This window comes from Quercus suber, unplaced genomic scaffold, assembly GCF_002906115.3.
Source record: "Quercus suber isolate HL8 unplaced genomic scaffold, Cork oak 2.0 scaffold_17, whole genome shotgun sequence".
Taxonomy (NCBI): Eukaryota; Viridiplantae; Streptophyta; class Magnoliopsida; order Fagales; family Fagaceae; genus Quercus; species Quercus suber.
Window position 1 is genome coordinate 141,909 of NW_027069482.1, and position 17,427 is coordinate 159,335.

At 36.1% G+C, this 17,427-nt stretch overlaps 2 protein-coding genes across 2 annotated transcripts; one reads left to right on the forward strand and one right to left on the reverse strand.

Annotated features, from left to right (window-relative positions):
* The first annotated feature begins 3,416 nt into the window (after window positions 1-3,416).
* Window positions 3,417-8,595, forward strand: LOC112031636 (rac-like GTP-binding protein 3). Its single transcript, XM_024064336.2, has 8 exons — window positions 3,417-3,733; window positions 4,101-4,188; window positions 4,388-4,497; window positions 4,631-4,694; window positions 6,358-6,422; window positions 6,506-6,571; window positions 7,761-7,858; window positions 8,263-8,595. Exons 1-8 carry the CDS (start codon window positions 3,629-3,631, stop codon window positions 8,300-8,302), a joined length of 636 nt encoding a protein of 211 aa, XP_023920104.1. The 5' UTR covers window positions 3,417-3,628; the 3' UTR covers window positions 8,303-8,595.
* Window positions 8,596-9,708: 1,113 nt separating this feature from the next.
* On the reverse strand, window positions 9,709-17,053 carry LOC112031663 (uncharacterized). Its single transcript, XM_024064369.2, has 3 exons — window positions 16,369-17,053; window positions 14,530-14,901; window positions 9,709-14,436 (listed from the first exon to the last, which is right to left on the reverse strand). The coding sequence occupies exons 1-3, from the start codon at window positions 16,540-16,542 to the stop codon at window positions 9,985-9,987; spliced, it is 4,998 nt and encodes a 1,665-aa protein (XP_023920137.1). The 5' UTR covers window positions 16,543-17,053; the 3' UTR covers window positions 9,709-9,984.
* Between the last annotated feature and the right edge of the window lie 374 nt (window positions 17,054-17,427).

The window sequence follows — 17,427 nt, forward strand, 5'->3', positions numbered from 1 at the left end:
AAGTTTGTTTATTTTAGAAACCAAGCACCAAACACAGCCTAATGGTTTTTGTTCCTCTTTAATTATATTTCTCCCATTGTGGGCGACCCTTTTCTTATTATGTTTGCTTAATCTTTACTTATGCCCCCCCGACCAACCCTTTTCAAGTCTGCCATTATTCTAGCCTTCTTCTCTAGCTGCCTCACTATTTTTTGGCTTTAGGGTTGCCTTTTTTATGCCTTGAGTTTCAAACTAATGGTTAAAAACTTAAAAGGCCGACCTAGTCTTTATTATTATTATTTAGTCTATTTGTTAAAATATTAGTTTTAGTTTTAAATAGTAATAATTGCCTTTCATTGACTTGAGTAGTTACACCAACTAAAGGTAAAAATAAATAAATGATTTTTTTTTTTTTTTACTTATCTATAACACCCCCCCCCCCTAAAAAAAAAAAAAAAAACTCTACTCTTTGGTCAAGTTTCCAATTAAGACCAAAGGACATTTCAAGTCTTTTTTTTTTATAGTACAACTATATATTTATTTAGTTTATTTTTTAAAACAAAACAAGCCAACAAATTAAGCTCACTCCAAAATTATATATTGTCCGTTTTGGAACAGTTTATATACATTTTCGCTAAAAGTGTACTAAACTATACTTGTATTTTGAAAAAATGAAGTTTTAAAAAACTATACATAAAAGTTAAAAGGTAAAATTTGAGCTTATAAATTAATGTCAAGCAGATACTAAGGTCTCCAAATATTTTCAAGCTCTTTTGTTTGTTTTCATTTGTCATCACAATCGCTAAGTATTATCCTTCTCTACGCTAGCTTGTACATTCAACACCTATCACATAAACCATAAAGCTTTGAAGGAGAGGGTATTTAATGCAAATTTTTTGAAAAATAGACCTGCCTTAAATCCCTTAACCTTATTTTTAGAAACTCACAAGTCAAATAGAAATACTTCTTGCTAGATCACCTAGTGTACTTTTTACATGCAAATGATGAGGTAGAAGTATATTATTGTGCTTTACAATTGTACTAACAGGATATTACATGACTGTATTGGCCATATTAGGGGTGTCAATGTTTGATCCAACCCGCAAAAATATGGCACGAACCCGACACGGGTTTTTGTGGGTTAGGGTTAGGTCTTAGCGGGTTTGAGTCATAAACAGGCTGACTCGAATGCGACACAATAAGAAACATGTCATAAGCAAGTTAACCAGCATGACTTGCAATAAATACATTTGACACGCCAATTTATTCATGTCAACTCGAAATGACACATTTAACACAACTCATTTAACTTATATAACAAATAAACATTCATTTTATTTTAGATTTGTCAAATAACTTTTATATCCAACCTATATTTTAAACTTAAAAAAAAAAAAAAGAGTAATTACAAAAATTTACAATTGATATAATTGGAAATTGAAATGGTTCGAAGACTTAAAGTATATGTACTACTTTGGGATGTAAAAAATAAATAAAAATAAAAATAAAAAACCTAGATGGATGTTATATTTAATATTAAGCAAGTTGAAATTGTTGTATCACATTCGCGTCAATCCAACACAACTTGTTTATTAAACGTGTCAAGTGGGTTGGGTCAAGTCAACCTACCTTATTAACAGGTTGAGTTAGGGTTGAAAGATCATGACACGATTATTAAATGGGTCGAATTCAAATTGAGCTATTTAGTCAAATATTCCTACCTCGACACGACACGAACCCGACACACTAACACGAATTGACACCCCCATACTATACTTCTCGACGTATGAATATGTTGTATAGTACTAAATTACTTTTAATCGATCTACTCATAGAAAGTAAAACAGGGGATATCCACGAAAATTCCAGCTACCAATTGTTTTACCAAAGTTATATAATATAAGACAACACTATAGTTCAGTTTTTGTGGTCCCAACGATAAATTAAATTATTTTAGGTTAGGTATAACTTGTGAAGGATTAACAAGAAGAGGCTCAATCTGATTGTTACCTTATAAATTATAATAGAGTAAGATTCCGATTGTTACTCTAGGTCAACATTGATTCTTCCCCTCTTCAATCTTTATGAATCAGAGTAATGTTTGTGGTCCTAGAATCTCCACAAATCCCTGTCATTGTTTTCATATAGCTGGTATTATTTCAATTTGGTCCTTGTTGTGGTCCAACATTGTTAAATGTTGCAGTTAGCCTAGTGTATCACTTGAATAAATTGGATAAAGCATTTGAGCATCCACTTTTCACCAATATTTGTTGCTGAAAAAATGGTAGATTAATTGTTACTTATTACTGTTAACTAGGTAAAAGGTTATACAATTGCTTTAACATAATTGCGCTTTATCATCAAGTGAAAACATCAAATGGTTTTTGGTTTAAACAGAGATTGAACCAAAAATCTAACACCAATATGTGGTTTTTAGTGTAGATATGGATTAACATAAAATCTTTTTTTCAATGACAAAAAACTTTACCAATTAGATTAATTACAACCTACATTGGTTTTTTATTTTTTAAGATACTAAATAATTAAATGAAAAATGGAAACAACAAAATTACGTGTTACATTGGGCACGCAAGGTCACGAGTGAGCCGTTTGGTGCATGGCGGTACAGAGTAATACGCTCTCACATGCGTTTCTACGAACATAAATTGGGACTACAAAATCCACTATTAAAATAATTTTTTTAAAAAAAAAAAAAACCCGTAAAATTTATAATGTTACGGAAACAACTTTTTTTTTTTTTTACAATACATTTTATAATTATTCAAATAATGGCCTAATGGGTGCTGAAAAAAAAAAGTCTATATATATTACTCATAGCCTACTATTTCAACAATTTTGAAATTTATCTTAAAAAAAAACTTCTATGATATTATTGTACAAATTTTCACAAAATATTTTACGATAGTAATTTGTTAGTAATAAATAATAAAAAATGATATTTGTGATAAGTTAAGATAAAAATCTATAAATATTTTTTTTGGGTACAAAAATCGATAAATATTTGTCAATTATATTGTTGTGAAAATCAATAAATTTAACCTAACTATTATGAAAATTGATGAGTTGAGTTATTCTTTTTTTTTTTTTTTTTTGGAAAATTTTCAAGGGAAAATAAAAGAGAAGTATTCAAGGAATAAAAAAAATGAAAAATAAAGATAAATTAAAAAAAATGAAAAAAAAAATATCTTTCAAATTAAAAAAAAAGTTAATATAGTCGTAATCAAGTATTAAGATTTTTTAAAAATATATTAATACCCATTTTCAGTTTTAAGGTTAATAATGGGTATTCACTATTTTGTACTAATACTTTTCTTTTTTTTTACCAAAAAAGGAAAGAAAAAAAAAAAGAAGAAACTTATTAACATATTTTATATAAAAATTCAGAATCATCCTTAAAAAAAAATCAGAATCAATTAAAACTAGGAAAGAGAAAACATCAAAGAGTAAAAAAGAATTGCTACAGAAGAGTGAATGAGTGAGAATCATGTGAGTTGCTACACACACTGACTCTCTCTCTCTCTCTCTCTCTCTCACTTTGAATCAAAAGCAACAAACTTGTTAAAACCCAACAACCCTTTTTGGTGTTAATATTTGAGCGCTGAGCCTTCTTCTTCTGGGTTTGGTTTTAATGGCTTCAAGTGCTTCAAGGTTCATCAAGTGTGTGACAGTTGGAGATGGGGCTGTTGGGAAGACCTGCATGCTTATTTGCTATACAAGTAACAAATTCCCCACTGTATGTTATTGCTTCTTTCAAAGATCCATCTGGGTCTTTTTTTCTTTTTCTTTTTCTTTTTTTTCTTTTTTTGGATTAATTTATATATTATCTTTTTTGGCATTTTTGTGTTGTTCAATGAGTGTATGCATCTGGGTTTTACAGATTTTTGCTTTTTATGATTTAATTATAGAGCAATTGCTCTCTCTCTCACACCAACATATGGTTGAGCAATTTACCTTCTATTTTATTATTATTAACAAATCTATGTTTTTTCTTAGGTTTCAACTTCTTGTTGCTGTTCTGTTGTTCCTGTTGTTATCTCAGACTCTTTTTAGTTCTTAATTATTTTTTGAATTTGAATGTCTTTTTATTTTTTGTTTATCAGGATTATATACCCACAGTGTTTGATAACTTCAGTGCAAATGTGGTGGTTGAAGGCACCACTGTTAACTTAGGACTCTGGGACACAGCTGGTATAATTTATTTGATGGTTTATGATAACATTTTTAGCTTTAAATATAATTTCCTCTCTACTTGTATCTTAAACTGAGCTGAAAAGTTCCCTGTTTTTCTTTGAAAATTTTAACTTGAGCCTAAAAGTTTCCAATTAGATTTTGATTTTGTAATAAAACAGGTTTGTTATGTCTTATTTGTTTTCAATGTACTCCACAGGGCAAGAGGATTACAATAGATTAAGGCCATTGAGCTACAGAGGGGGAGATGTCTTTGTCTTAGCTTTCTCACTAGTTAGTCGTGCAAGCTATGAAAACGTACTTAAAAAGGTGAATTTACCTGATAATTTTACATTTGGACTGAGTTGTCTTTAGCATTACGTTTCACTGTAATTTATGGTTTTGCTGGGATGATTTGTAATTGTAAATAGACGTGATTTCTAATACTCAATTTCTTGATCAGTGGATCCCTGAACTTCAGCATTATGCCCCTGGCATTCCCGTGGTTCTGGTTGGCACCAAATTGGGTAAGTTAAAAGGAATTGATATTAATATGCACTTTGAACCCTATCTTGTTTGTGGCTAGTTTCTTGTTATGTGCAATCTTTCGAAACTTGTATTTAGTTACTCATCGTTCAGTATGACCACTTCTTTTCTTGCTTTCTTCCTACTAATGTAATGAGTTTGGGCTCCAAAAATGTATTTGATATACTTTGTACTGATTTTAGCATTAAATAAATCCATAAATGCACTGACAGCTGCTCTCTGTGAAGGAAAATATATATTGTAGGTGTCCACCATCCACGTGTTGTGTATCAACTAAACCTGACCCTAGTATGAGAAGAAGCCTGTTTTGTTAAACATGAGGACATGAATATTCCAAAATTTTCAATATTTTTAGAAGTCTCTGATTTTCATGTAGTAATATCAGTAATGTGGTGAGAAGGGCAAGATCATTTTGATAGGGACCCTGCTATGTTGGCTCATGAATGTCATCTTGGTGCATGGAATAAGGTCATATCCCATTTGAAAGTAGTACGGTGCTAGAAAAGTAGCAACCTAACCCAGATCTAATAACTCAAAACACTCAGATTTACATGGTTCACCCAAACCTAGGATTGCGTCATTGAAGTTGCTGCAATATTATTATGACTGGTATAACCAGAGTTATAAGGATCATTAGCATATATACACCCCCCCTATTACTAGGGCTACATGAATGTGAGAATTTACAATAAAAAGCCTAGGGCATTTAAATTGTACTTAAATACCAGAAATGCCCCCAATAATTGTATAGGCACCAATTTTGTTTGGGGCCTGGCATAACCAATACAGTAAGTTAGGCTCCACATACATCCCATCACATGGGATAAATATCAAGACAGGGATCGTTCATCCTTCTGTACTCTTATGCATGATTAGCATAGTGCTCTAAAAGGAATACATTCCCATAAATTAATTAGCTAAAAGGGATGGCTTTTTTCCAATTTTTTTTTTCCCCTCTATTGGAATTACATTTAATAAGATTCCTATATAAAATCGTTGCATGCCTAAAATTTGTGAAACTTAAATATCTTTCTCTTACAATTTTGTGATTCTCTGATTTCGATGGATCACGCTTTGTCACTAATCCAAACAATCTAGTTTTGAGAATCCAAATTTTTTAGTTCAAAGATATCATTTCACCTTGTCGTCTGTATTTATTTGATATAATGAAAGAGCAAGCTCAACATTTTAATAACCTTAATAAAATTGATGTTGCAATTGTCAATTGTAATAGGTCTCCTATCTTTTGCCAAGCAATGGGATTTCTATCACTGAACATTCTCTTCGAATGGGAAATTTTTGTTATCTAATAAGCAGGACTAACATAGAATTTATGAAATTTAACTACTGTATAAGAAAACTTTAGCACCTTTAATGCTATTTAAATATGTTATTTTTATCTGATCTGAATGAACCAATATCTGTGATGGTAGCTCTCATAGTAGTGTCATATTTCAAAAAAACTTCTCATTTTCATACTATTACAATCAATATTCTGGTAACAGTGAAAAACAGGAAATTTTCCATTCCAATTAACCCTTATGTAGATTGTATTGACATTTGTCTTTAAATTATTGTGGTGATTAGTTATTTGCAGTAGTGCTGATTTCTGCAATTAATGCATGGTTTATAATGGACACATAGATCTTCGTGAGGATAAGCACTATTTGGCTGATCATCCAGGAATGGTGCCTGTGACGACTGCACAGGTGTGGTTTCATCCAGTAGCTGCTCTCTACAACTTGATGTTTATGGTTCGTTCCATTTCTGATAACGGTTTTAATATAATCAGGGCGAGGAACTCCGTAAACAGATTGGTGCTGCATATTATATAGAATGCAGCTCAAAAACTCAGCAGGTATGTATGAGCTGGCATATATATTCTTAACATGTGATTGATGCAACAGTATATTTTCTGCTGCAAATATGAGAAAATGTGGAATGCTCATGCAACCAAAATAAACTATATTGACCAAAGATATAATGTCAAATTGATTATTGATTTGTGTAAATATTCTGGCAGCAGGTTTTAATCAAGTTGTAGCACCTAGAAAACTGACAACTTAAAAAGATGGGTATTTCAATCTTTGGCACATTTCTTCATTTTGTTTTAGTGGGATCCTAGAAGAAATAAAAAGGAATCAATTACCATCATACCATTTATGCTGTAATAAAAGTTCTACAATTTAGCAGATAATCATTGCTGCTTTGAATATTTTGACATATTATTGAAAAAAGCAAGACCTGGGAATATTTTATTTCAAATGAGATACATGTCCAAAAAAAAAAGAATTGGTAAGTTACACATAAAGGTGGGACCTTGGTGCGATGGTAAGTGTCCTCTGCCCAAACACTATGTCACAGGTTTGACCTTGGGAATTAGCTTCTCTAAAAATTGTGGGCAAGACTGCCTACCAGACTCATAGAAATAGGAGCTGGGTTGCCCTTTTTTCTGTACACATCCTCCTCATGGGTATCCATTATTGAGGGAGGAGGAAGTGTCATTTAAGTTAGAACTCGTTGGCAATTGTCAGTTGAGGGAAAAAAAATCCAACTGATGTACTGGTTTTGTGGATTTTGTTAGTTTTATTGATTTTGGCGTTTGAGACTTGTTTAAATTTACTAGTTTGATTTATTTTGGTATTTTGAGACTTAATTTCCATAAATTTGGAAATTTTGTTTGAAGAAATTAATAAAATTGGAATATTAGGCTCAATTGTATAAATTGTAATAATTATTGAACGATGGACTTAAATAGTTGAATGAAATCCTATTCTTTTAGAAAAAATAAAATTATGGCATGACAAAATGACCATTTAAGTAGCCTGTATCACAACCTTTTTACTCTCCAAACAGATTGGATAGTTGCAATGCTTGTGATGAATTTGGGGTGTTTCATTTCTCTCTCTTAAAGAATCTTGCCTGCCTCTCCATTTCCACATAGTTTGATTGCTTTGGGTACTTGTCCTCACTATTCTGTCTTAAAAGGTTACTACAGGTTGTATCTGTCTTTATGCTGTTTGTGACCATTTACATTGCAATTGCAGAATGTGAAAGCAGTTTTTGATGCTGCAATCAAGGTGGTCATCAAGCCACCACAGAAGCAAAAAGAGAAGAAGAAAAAGCCACGTCGCGGATGCCTATTGTTAGTACTTTCTTTTCTTACAATTAAGAGACTTTTTTACCATCCTTCAATTATGCAGTTTCTGGGCACCATATCCCACTCTGCGTTTGTGAATTACCATCCTAAATGAATGTAGTTCAAGTGCTTTATGCACTACACTATTATTTGCTTTCTTCTTATGTATATATCTCACCCTTTGAAATTCAAACTCTAGTAAGTTTGTGTTGCTTCTGCATCATTTTTTCTCATGTTACTGCCGATATAGCCTTTTCTATAATTAGCATCATTACTCTCGATAGTATTTTGTTAGTGCCTGCCTATCTGCTAGTGTAACAAAAAGTCATCTTTAACTATCCTGTTTCTGATGTCTTTTGTATCCTTCATGCTTCCATTTCTTGGGAATAATCTGTTGCTTAAAACTGCAGAAATGTTTTTCGTGGGAGCAGTTTCGTGTGTCTCAAATGAAACGATCTACTTAAGCTTTGACCTTGGCTATGTCACCCAGAAGATTTCCATTGTAGTCAGGCTGTAAGGATCCTGCTAGATTTATTTCCATGCGATGTCTGAAGAAATATCGGAGCTCTATGGCTATTTTCTTTCACTTTCTTTTTCTATTTTTATTTTTATTTTTTATTATTATAATTATCAGGAAATCGTATATCCTTGGAAACTAATCTTTGTGTTATTTGTTCATTGTAAAGAATTGAAGTTGAAATGTTTTTCTTTTTCTTTTTCTCAAACAAGAGACTGGTTTGCTATTCATGGTAGTCACTCACTGGTTTCAAATTAGCTGTAAAAAGCTATTAAGATTCACAAGGTGAAATGGTGAATTCGTTAGAATTCAGTTGCCCCATCAACTCATACTCTCATGTATTATGAATGGATCCGACTTATACTCTCATGTATGGAGTGTAACAATGCGTTGAATCCAATATAACAAAGAGTATTACTACAAATAGAATAAAATGGAGGAAGAAAAATATGCGCGACTAACCTTGACTAATTTGTTGAGGCTGTTGTATGAAGATCCCCAGATGCACTATTTACAATTTCAATGTTACCAATACAAAGAGTATAAAAAATAATAATAAAAAAAAAAATTAAAAAAAAAAAACTGTAGCTACACGCTTATAGGCCAATGTTAGGTACTTCGTTGTCATAGAGATCGATAATTGAGTCATCTTTGCCACTGGAGGAATTATGTATTTATGTTGGCCGTGGAAGCAATGCCTACTTATCTTTTTGAAGCAATGGGGTAATAGCCCATATGTGATACGGTCTATTCGGAGAGATTTTTAAGGTCTGCCTCGTATCACAACATTTTTTTTAACACTGCACATGTAGGGGTTTCCGTTTACAATGGCTTTCATATGAAATATCTGATCCACAAACTCAAACTTGGTGGTACATGAAGACCGCTGAGGAAGTGGCATTTCATCTCTCCCTCTCTCTCTCTCTCTGGGCTAACCAGGTGTAAAGAATATGGTATAGACAAATGCAGTTACTTTTATTTCATTTTTAAGAACTTTTTTTTTTCTTTTTTCTTTTTCTCATTTCTATCTGAAAAAAGAGAGTGAAAACGAGGTGCTTCAGGTGCTGAACAAAATTGGGGAAGCTTCATATCATAATGACAACTGACAACTATAATGATAGCTGAGCGGCCTGATTAAAAAAATAAAACATAATGGCATAAATGACTCGAGTCTTGACCAATGCTTCATTCAGACCCAATGGGACAAAAAGTGCCTCACATTTCTGCATCAACAAGAACCAAGGACATGAACTAAATGAATATTTTCTCTTTATCTCTTTTTTCTTCATTGGCCAAAAGAAACTGACCTTATCAATCAATGCAATATGCAACATATTAGTTCAGGAGAATCAAATAAAATCTTACTTCTCTTATTTAGCTACCGAGGAATGGAAAGAGTTACATACATGGAGAAAACACTAAAAAAATTTCTTTTTGTCATTTAAAAATTACTCTTTACCAAAACCTTTTCCCATTGTTCCCCTTTGCACAATCCAAGAAACATTGCAGAGATCCTCTCTCTTTTTGGTAACTACACTTGCATATTAGAACTGGCAAATACAGAATCAAGAACTTACAAGCTTTCATGGGTCACCAAATTGTGCATTACTCAAATCTATTGCCATGATTGCTTGTAAACATCCCACCCGCCCTCAGGCTCCTTCCTCTTTAAAACACCACCTACCTGGTATATCCTTGCTTGTTCATCTGCTATAGCCTGTGAACTGGCAACAGAAAGTTGCCTTGGTGGAAGAGAAGAAGTCTCATCTCTGCCTTCTACATCTAAGACTCCAGGCCCGGCATTGAGGTCTAACCCCTGCCTTCCCCATTTCCTACTGCTCTCAGCACTACTGTTATTGCTACCATCAGGGAAGCTAACAACATAAGGCCTAGGGTAATGGGATGGAACTGCACCAGCAGGTCCTAAAAACTGTGTATGAACTGCAGGGAAGCAAACCTTCCCACCAGATGATGAATCCATGTATGTTGTTGAACCACCTGAAAAAGCGGCTGAAGTCAGTGGAAAGGTGGTTCCAAAAGGGAAGATGGGATACTGAAAAGAGCTGGAGGGGAAGGACACGGCAGGAGATGATGACAACACTGGCCCCCTGTAAACATCAGGACTAAATGGGTTGCTGCCACCAGTGGGACCCAACAACCTCTGCGGCCCACCAGTTGCAACAATAGGGAAAGGCTGCTCCCCTCTATCAGGAATGATTGATGGAATAACTGCTGAATAAGTGCTTCCTGTAGCAAACCATGGTGAGAAATTTCCCATTTCTGTATTGTTCATTCTAAGGCCAGAAACAGGTGGTTGTGATGGCTGACTGCTCCTACCAAGCAGGCTAAACGGTGAAGGTTCAGCACTCATCTCATCAACAACAGGCCCATCGTTCAAATCAAAGTCCCTGCGGACACTCACAGCATCATTAAGAGGACTGCTTGATGATTTAACTGGCACAAGTGGGGCATCCGTTCTACAACTATTGCTAGTTAAGTAATTGCCCATATCAGATGCATCATCAACACGATTCAAATCAAGATCAAGTCCAGAGAAACGAACAGGAGCAGTACCCATTAGTTCTTCACGTGCCATTTCAGGATTATTTATTGGTCCAGATAAAGTACCTGCCTCAGGAGCAGAATCTCGACAAGCCAAATCCTCAAGAATTCTTTCATCGGGAAAATTCAAGTCAATATCCAATGGAGGGCGACTCTGCTTGCCAACTGTAGCATCAGGAAGAGGAATGTTTGCAGTGCCATGTGGCATCTCAGGAGCCTTCCGGGGTTCAGCAGGCCGAAAGGCACTAGTAGCTGCTGATCCCTTCCAACCAAGTTCCCCTTTACTCTTCAGTAAGTCATCTGGCGGAACAAATGGCCCTTTTGCAGCAGCAGCCACTGTAATTGAAGCAGGAAGGCCACTAGTCACAGAAGAAATAGGAAAAGGTAACGGGCTAACCAAACGAAGGGCAGTTGAACATTCTGTTGCTGTCAAATTACTTGGCTCCCCAAGTTTTCCATCATCACTAGCAAAGCCTTCATTCAAATCAAATTCCATTCTTGCCTCCATATCTGATGCCCCTGCAGCAGACATAGAAGCAGCATCTGCAGTTGTAGATGTACATTCTTCAGTATCTTCAACTTCCATGCCAGTCACCTTGGACCCCCTTGACTGCTCACATTCTGTTTCTTGCACAGGCAATGCACAAGACACCTTGTGAGGAACTGGTCTACCACGTTGCATAAAACCCTCTTTGCTTTCCAACTTCTCATCCAGATACTCACCTTCACAATCCGTAATAGCTAAACCTGAACCAACTATTTGATTCTCAGGGATTGTAGGAGCATTACCTTCCTGCAAATTACTTTGTATTTCAGTCAGATTAACATTACTTCTCACATCTGTTTCCTTAGTCTTTTCAGTCTTCAATTCATTGACATTTCCGGAAACCAGATCTTTCCCACCACCAGAAGGACGGAGCACTTCTTCATTGGTTCCTTTCACACTCTCAGAATGTATCATCAAAGCAAGAGGCTTCTGCTCTGTCTTCACACCACTGTTCAACCCTTCGTTTACAAACTTCTTGTCCTCACCATCAATTTCTAAAGATGGGTGTGATGATGAGCCTTCGATGACTTCATTATGGACTTCTAGCCTTGCAGACACATCAACCTTATCTCTATCTGACATAGAATCACTCGCCTTTTCTTTAGCATCAGGAATGGCATCTACATTCACCCCATCAACTGCCTTTTTCTCCTCAAGATGTTTGCCTCCTTCAATATCCATGGTTCTCTCTACTGTGATTGCAGGAGAAGCCACTGAAGCAGGTACTGTCATTTCAGTAGATTTTCCATTGCTTTCTACACATGGGTCTGCAGTTTGCTGCAAATCCTTACTTGAAGAATGAAAAATTCCACCGTGCCCTTCAACAACTTTCTCTTCAGACGTCAAAGAGGCTGAATTACCTTCTCCATTTTTAGGACCAACATTACTGGAAATTAAACCCTGCTTCTCATGCTCAACATCAGCACCATCATTAGACTGGCTACAGTTTCGAGCAAGGTCATCTGCAGGAGATGATTTGAATTTGGAATCACTGCCTGAGCAGGAGTGTTCAACTGCAAGTGTGTTTCTTTGCGGAGAACCAGCGGGTGAAACCACATCAGACTTGGACATCTCTCCAGCAGCCACACTAGCAAGCAGGTTCATTCCACCATCATCTCCAATGGAAATAGATGCATTAGCTTCTGAGTACTTGACACAACTTTCAATCAAAGCATTTATAGAGCGTAAAGAACCCTCCTCTGAACTCCCTAATTTATGTTCATTCCCTGATGATGTGGAAGCAGCTTTAGCTTCTGCCCACTTTTTACTGTCATCACCACTCCTACAGTGCTCTTCATCTCTAATGGCAGGAGGTGATCCATCACCCTCATCAGAACCGGTCAGTACATCTTTGAATTCATTACTTTGCCATGATTCAGTTTTCACATCTGAAGTAATATTAGCTCGATAAGCATCACTCTTTTCTTTCAAGCTACGATCAAACTGATCATGCTTCTCTGAAAGCACAGGAGAAGAAGCTCTGCTATGCAAAAGTGAAGGATCTTCGAAAGATGCTCCACTGGCACTTTGTGCAGGACTGCGAACTCGATTTGGAATCTTAACAATCAATTTATGACCATTACCCTCATTGACAGGCCCATCAAGTGCCTTTTCACATGGCAATCCAGATTGTAATTGTTTTTCTGAGGCCAGATGTTTTGGCGTGGAACTCCTGCTTGAACAACTTTCCCTTTGAACTCCAGATAAAGCAGAGCCAGGGAGGCCATTTATTGACTTCCGATGCCGTGAAGAACCACCTGAGGCCTTATTTCCACTCATTGAACCAGCAGTAGGGCTCTTTGCATCCTCCTTCCCAGAAAGTCCAGTTTTAGTATGGTCACTAGAGCAAGATTGACTATTGTGAGACTGACTAGAACTGCTGCTTTTCTCATCCTTCACTGTTGCCTGAGGGGGATCAGAGGTGAAACCAACAGCATTTCGACCCTGACCATCTTTTAGGTTAGTACTTGCAGGCGCAGTTGATGGCACTGTTTTCTTAGACCCTGGAGATGCAGATGCAGACCGAGAAGTGCTCTCACCCTGGACAACTTTCACTGGGGCAGTTTTGGATGCAGAGAGCTCTGCAGGGCTCTTCACAGCAACATCAGTGGATGCACCTGATTGTCGATTCCCACCAGGGGAAACTTCAGGAATGCGTGATCTTGCAGTCCAGGTGACACCCTGATTTGAACCCGACTTTGCATCATTGATGTTCATTTCAGCCTCAACACGTTTCTTCCATGTGTCAACTAAACTCCTAGCTTTCTTCTGAATTTCCAGGTTCTTATGCGTACGCAAATGATTCACAGACTTACCAATGTTGCACATTTGTAGGGCATGAAGGTTTACAGGCAGCTTATCAAGTGCACGAAGTAAAACCAAGAGAAAATCCTCAACAGATTTATCACCATCTTTGAGGCCACTAGCATCACCAATCTTCCCTTTATGGACTTCCTGGAGCCATTCATCAAAGACAGGCAGACCCCTGAGTTGCACAAACCGACTAAGGCAATCAAACTTATCTGTGGCTGCAATAACACCAGCAAGCATTGACCGCCCAGCTAAATCTACTTTCTTCTCATTTCTGTCTGCCAGCATCAGCTGCAACAATCTCTCCACCCCTTCAGAGTCTATAAGGCCTCCTTTCTCTGTAATTTTGGCAGTCTCAGATTTTAAATTACCATCCAGTCTACTGTGTCCAGAATCCACATCATCTGTTTTTGTAGTACGCTCTCGTTTGACAGGCTCACTGCTCTGATCTCCCCGCTCCCTTTTCTTTCCCTTAACTTGGGAAGGAATGGAAGAAGCACTATTCTGAACACTATCTGAACCTGCTTTTAACTGCGATGTTGATGTCGGACCACTCATTGGCTTTGGAGATCGCCCGCCTGGCTGCAATGTTGCATGCATTTCAATTCGCGTGTTTTCTAACAGCTGATCTACTTCTTGCTGACGTTCCTGAGAGAGAAAAGACATTAATACCCTAAAGATTCAGCATGTGAGAGCAAAATGAAAGATGAACAAGAGAATTTATATAAAAAGAAAACTCACATTAATATAATCTTGATCAGTTAGCCACCATAAACACTTGTTTGTAATGTCATAAACCTGCCGACAAACGAATGACGAAATCCCTGATGGAAGCTCAACACCTTTAGGAAGGAAGGCAACTTTACATGGATGAAGTAACGATGCAGCAGGAATCTCATCCTTATGAAAGGAATAGAAGATTTCGTTTGGCGCAGCTTCCAATAGGACGCCTTTGCCAAGCTTTACTTCAGCAGGTCGATATAGCCAGTTAACACCTAACTTTAACTTATCCTCTTTACTCGTAGTCAAACAACGGATTATACCAATGAAAGGTGGGGAATCCTGAGGTGGTTTAAAAAGAGCACAGTCACCAACACTGATCTTGCGTCCATCCTGTAAAGTTAGAAAAAGAAAAAGAAAAAAAACCCAGTTAATAGAAAGAAGAAGAAGAACCAAAAACCAAAGAGGGGAAAAATAGGATTCTTCCTATTTTATCATAGAGAAAATAACATATAAAATAGATGGCAGAATGATTAACAAGACAATAAAAAGTAGTATCAATGATTAGTCACTCCCATATAAACAACTGAAGGTTTTAGAAATGTATTTTCACTCTCATATCATAATTGGGAAATCCACAAGGTCAAAAGAGAAATAAGCACCAAATACACATCAATGATTACATTGATTAGCAAGCCAAAGATTAGATTATGCAACTTCATTATTAGAAGAATAAAGATAGTATTCAAATCCATCCATTACAGTAAGAAATTTTTCAGAATTTTCAAAGTAAAAAAGTAAAAAGTAGGGAATCAATTCAAGATAATCTCTATATTGCCAAACTAGTAAAAAAATTAAATGTCTCGTGTACTCTGACTGCTATCTCTTTTGAACAAAGTAATATAATTTATTAAAATATGCCAAGAAAGCGAGAGCCAAGTAGAAGCATATCAGAAAAAACCACCTAAGCACTAAAATTTTAAAATGTTAAGGGCCAGTAGATTTAATAGTCATTCTAACAAGGACTACAATGCAAAATAAAAATTAATACCTTTCTTTTGTTTTAAGGGCCAACAAGGAGAACTCTTCAAATACGCAACTAATCCCAAGCACGTCTATAACAAGTAGCAGGCATTTTTTTAATTGATAATTACACATGCACCTGGAGGAGCCTGAACCCACGCGCTCAGCCTCCACCTAGCTCTTACAAGGGGAGGAGGTGCCATTTGAGCAAGACTTTATCAGCTAAAATTACCTGGAAATTACTATGATAAATCCCACCAATTTACCATCAAAGAGGTAACTAATAGGATTCGAGCTTGGCTCATGCTTCTTGAGGTGCCTTAACTCCAAGATTTGGGGCAAGTTTCCTAGCCCCTAGGCATTTCTACCTCTACTTAAATACCATCACATGATTCCTATTCCTAGCACCAATATTTATGAAACTACAAACTGAATCTATTTACAGGTCAATTGGGAACATTCATTGAAATTTTTTTAGCTCATATATATAATTAAATACACCGAAATAAACCTTCTCTTTCATACTCCATTGGAAGAAGAGGGGTCCATTTTCAGCAATTCAAATAATTGAAACAAAATTTCATTAATTTCCTATAATTCACACCCAAAAAAAAAAAAAACCCAAAATCAAAACATTCATTTTCTCAGAAATCAGGTTAGTTTCCTACTTTCTAAACCAATCAAACCCAGAAACCCCATCAATTCACAACCCCATCATTTATTCCAAAACCCACAAAACAATCAAACCCAACAAATAGAATCAAACAAAAACCAAACCAAACCAAATTAAATCAAATAATATAATTAAGACAAAAAATAAAAAAATAAAAAGCAGACCTTGAAAAATGAATTAGGCTGAGAAACAAAAGAAGAAGAAGAAGAAGCATCAGCTGGGATCAAATTCGCTGGACGCGTGGGGACACAAGTCCACATGTGCCGAGTCGTCGATTTCCTATCCTCACCATCACCACCGCCACCACCACTACTCCCATCATGCACCTTCTGCAGCATAGCCCTCTTGCATTTTCCCCAATCCTTCGTCCTTCAATCCCTAAATTTTTTTCTTTTTCACTTTCCACGAAAACCATCAATTCCCCCAAACACCCTCTCCACTTTCTTTTCTACACCACCCAAACGATTTTCTCCCAATTCCGCAAAAAAACCCTAGATCGATCCGAAACCCTAGCTAGCTCCCACCATATCTTACGCCAACAAACAAACTACCAAACAAACTTAATTCAATTATAAATATAATAATAATACAATCCCTAATTTGCTTCTTCTTCTTTTTTTTTTTTTCCAAAAAAAAAAAACTTCGACTCCGATTTTCTGTGCCCGATTAATCGGCCTAATTGGAGCTCAGATCCGCCGAACGAGAAAGAGAAATTTTCGGTCTCTAGAGAGAGAGAGTTAGAGAGAGAAAAGAAGTGCGAGAATCTAGAGAGAGAGGGGTAGACGGGAAAAGGAAAGGTGTAGTTTAGACTTGGCAACGGGGCTGTCTTGGGTTGGGTTAAAGTCTGTTACGGATTCGGGTTTTAATTTTTCGGAATCGGGTCGATATATATATATATATATATTTTTTTTTTTTTGTGTTTTTCAAAGCAATGCAATATATGTTGTGTGGTTTGTTAGGTGAGGTCAACTGATAATGACCCTTCATTTTTGTTTTCTTTTTTTATGCCCTGCCCTTTTTTTATGAGTTTTATCCCCTTATTCCCCACACATTTACAATCATATTCTATTCTTAGTTGTGTTTGCCAGTCCCTTTTCTTGGCCTGTTGAATTTGCCAAAATGCTTGATTTTATCCTCTAAATCACTTCTCTCTTTCTTTTTTTTAGGAAAAAAAAAAAATCACTGATGGTTAAATGTTTACAAATCACTTTTATTATTTGTGG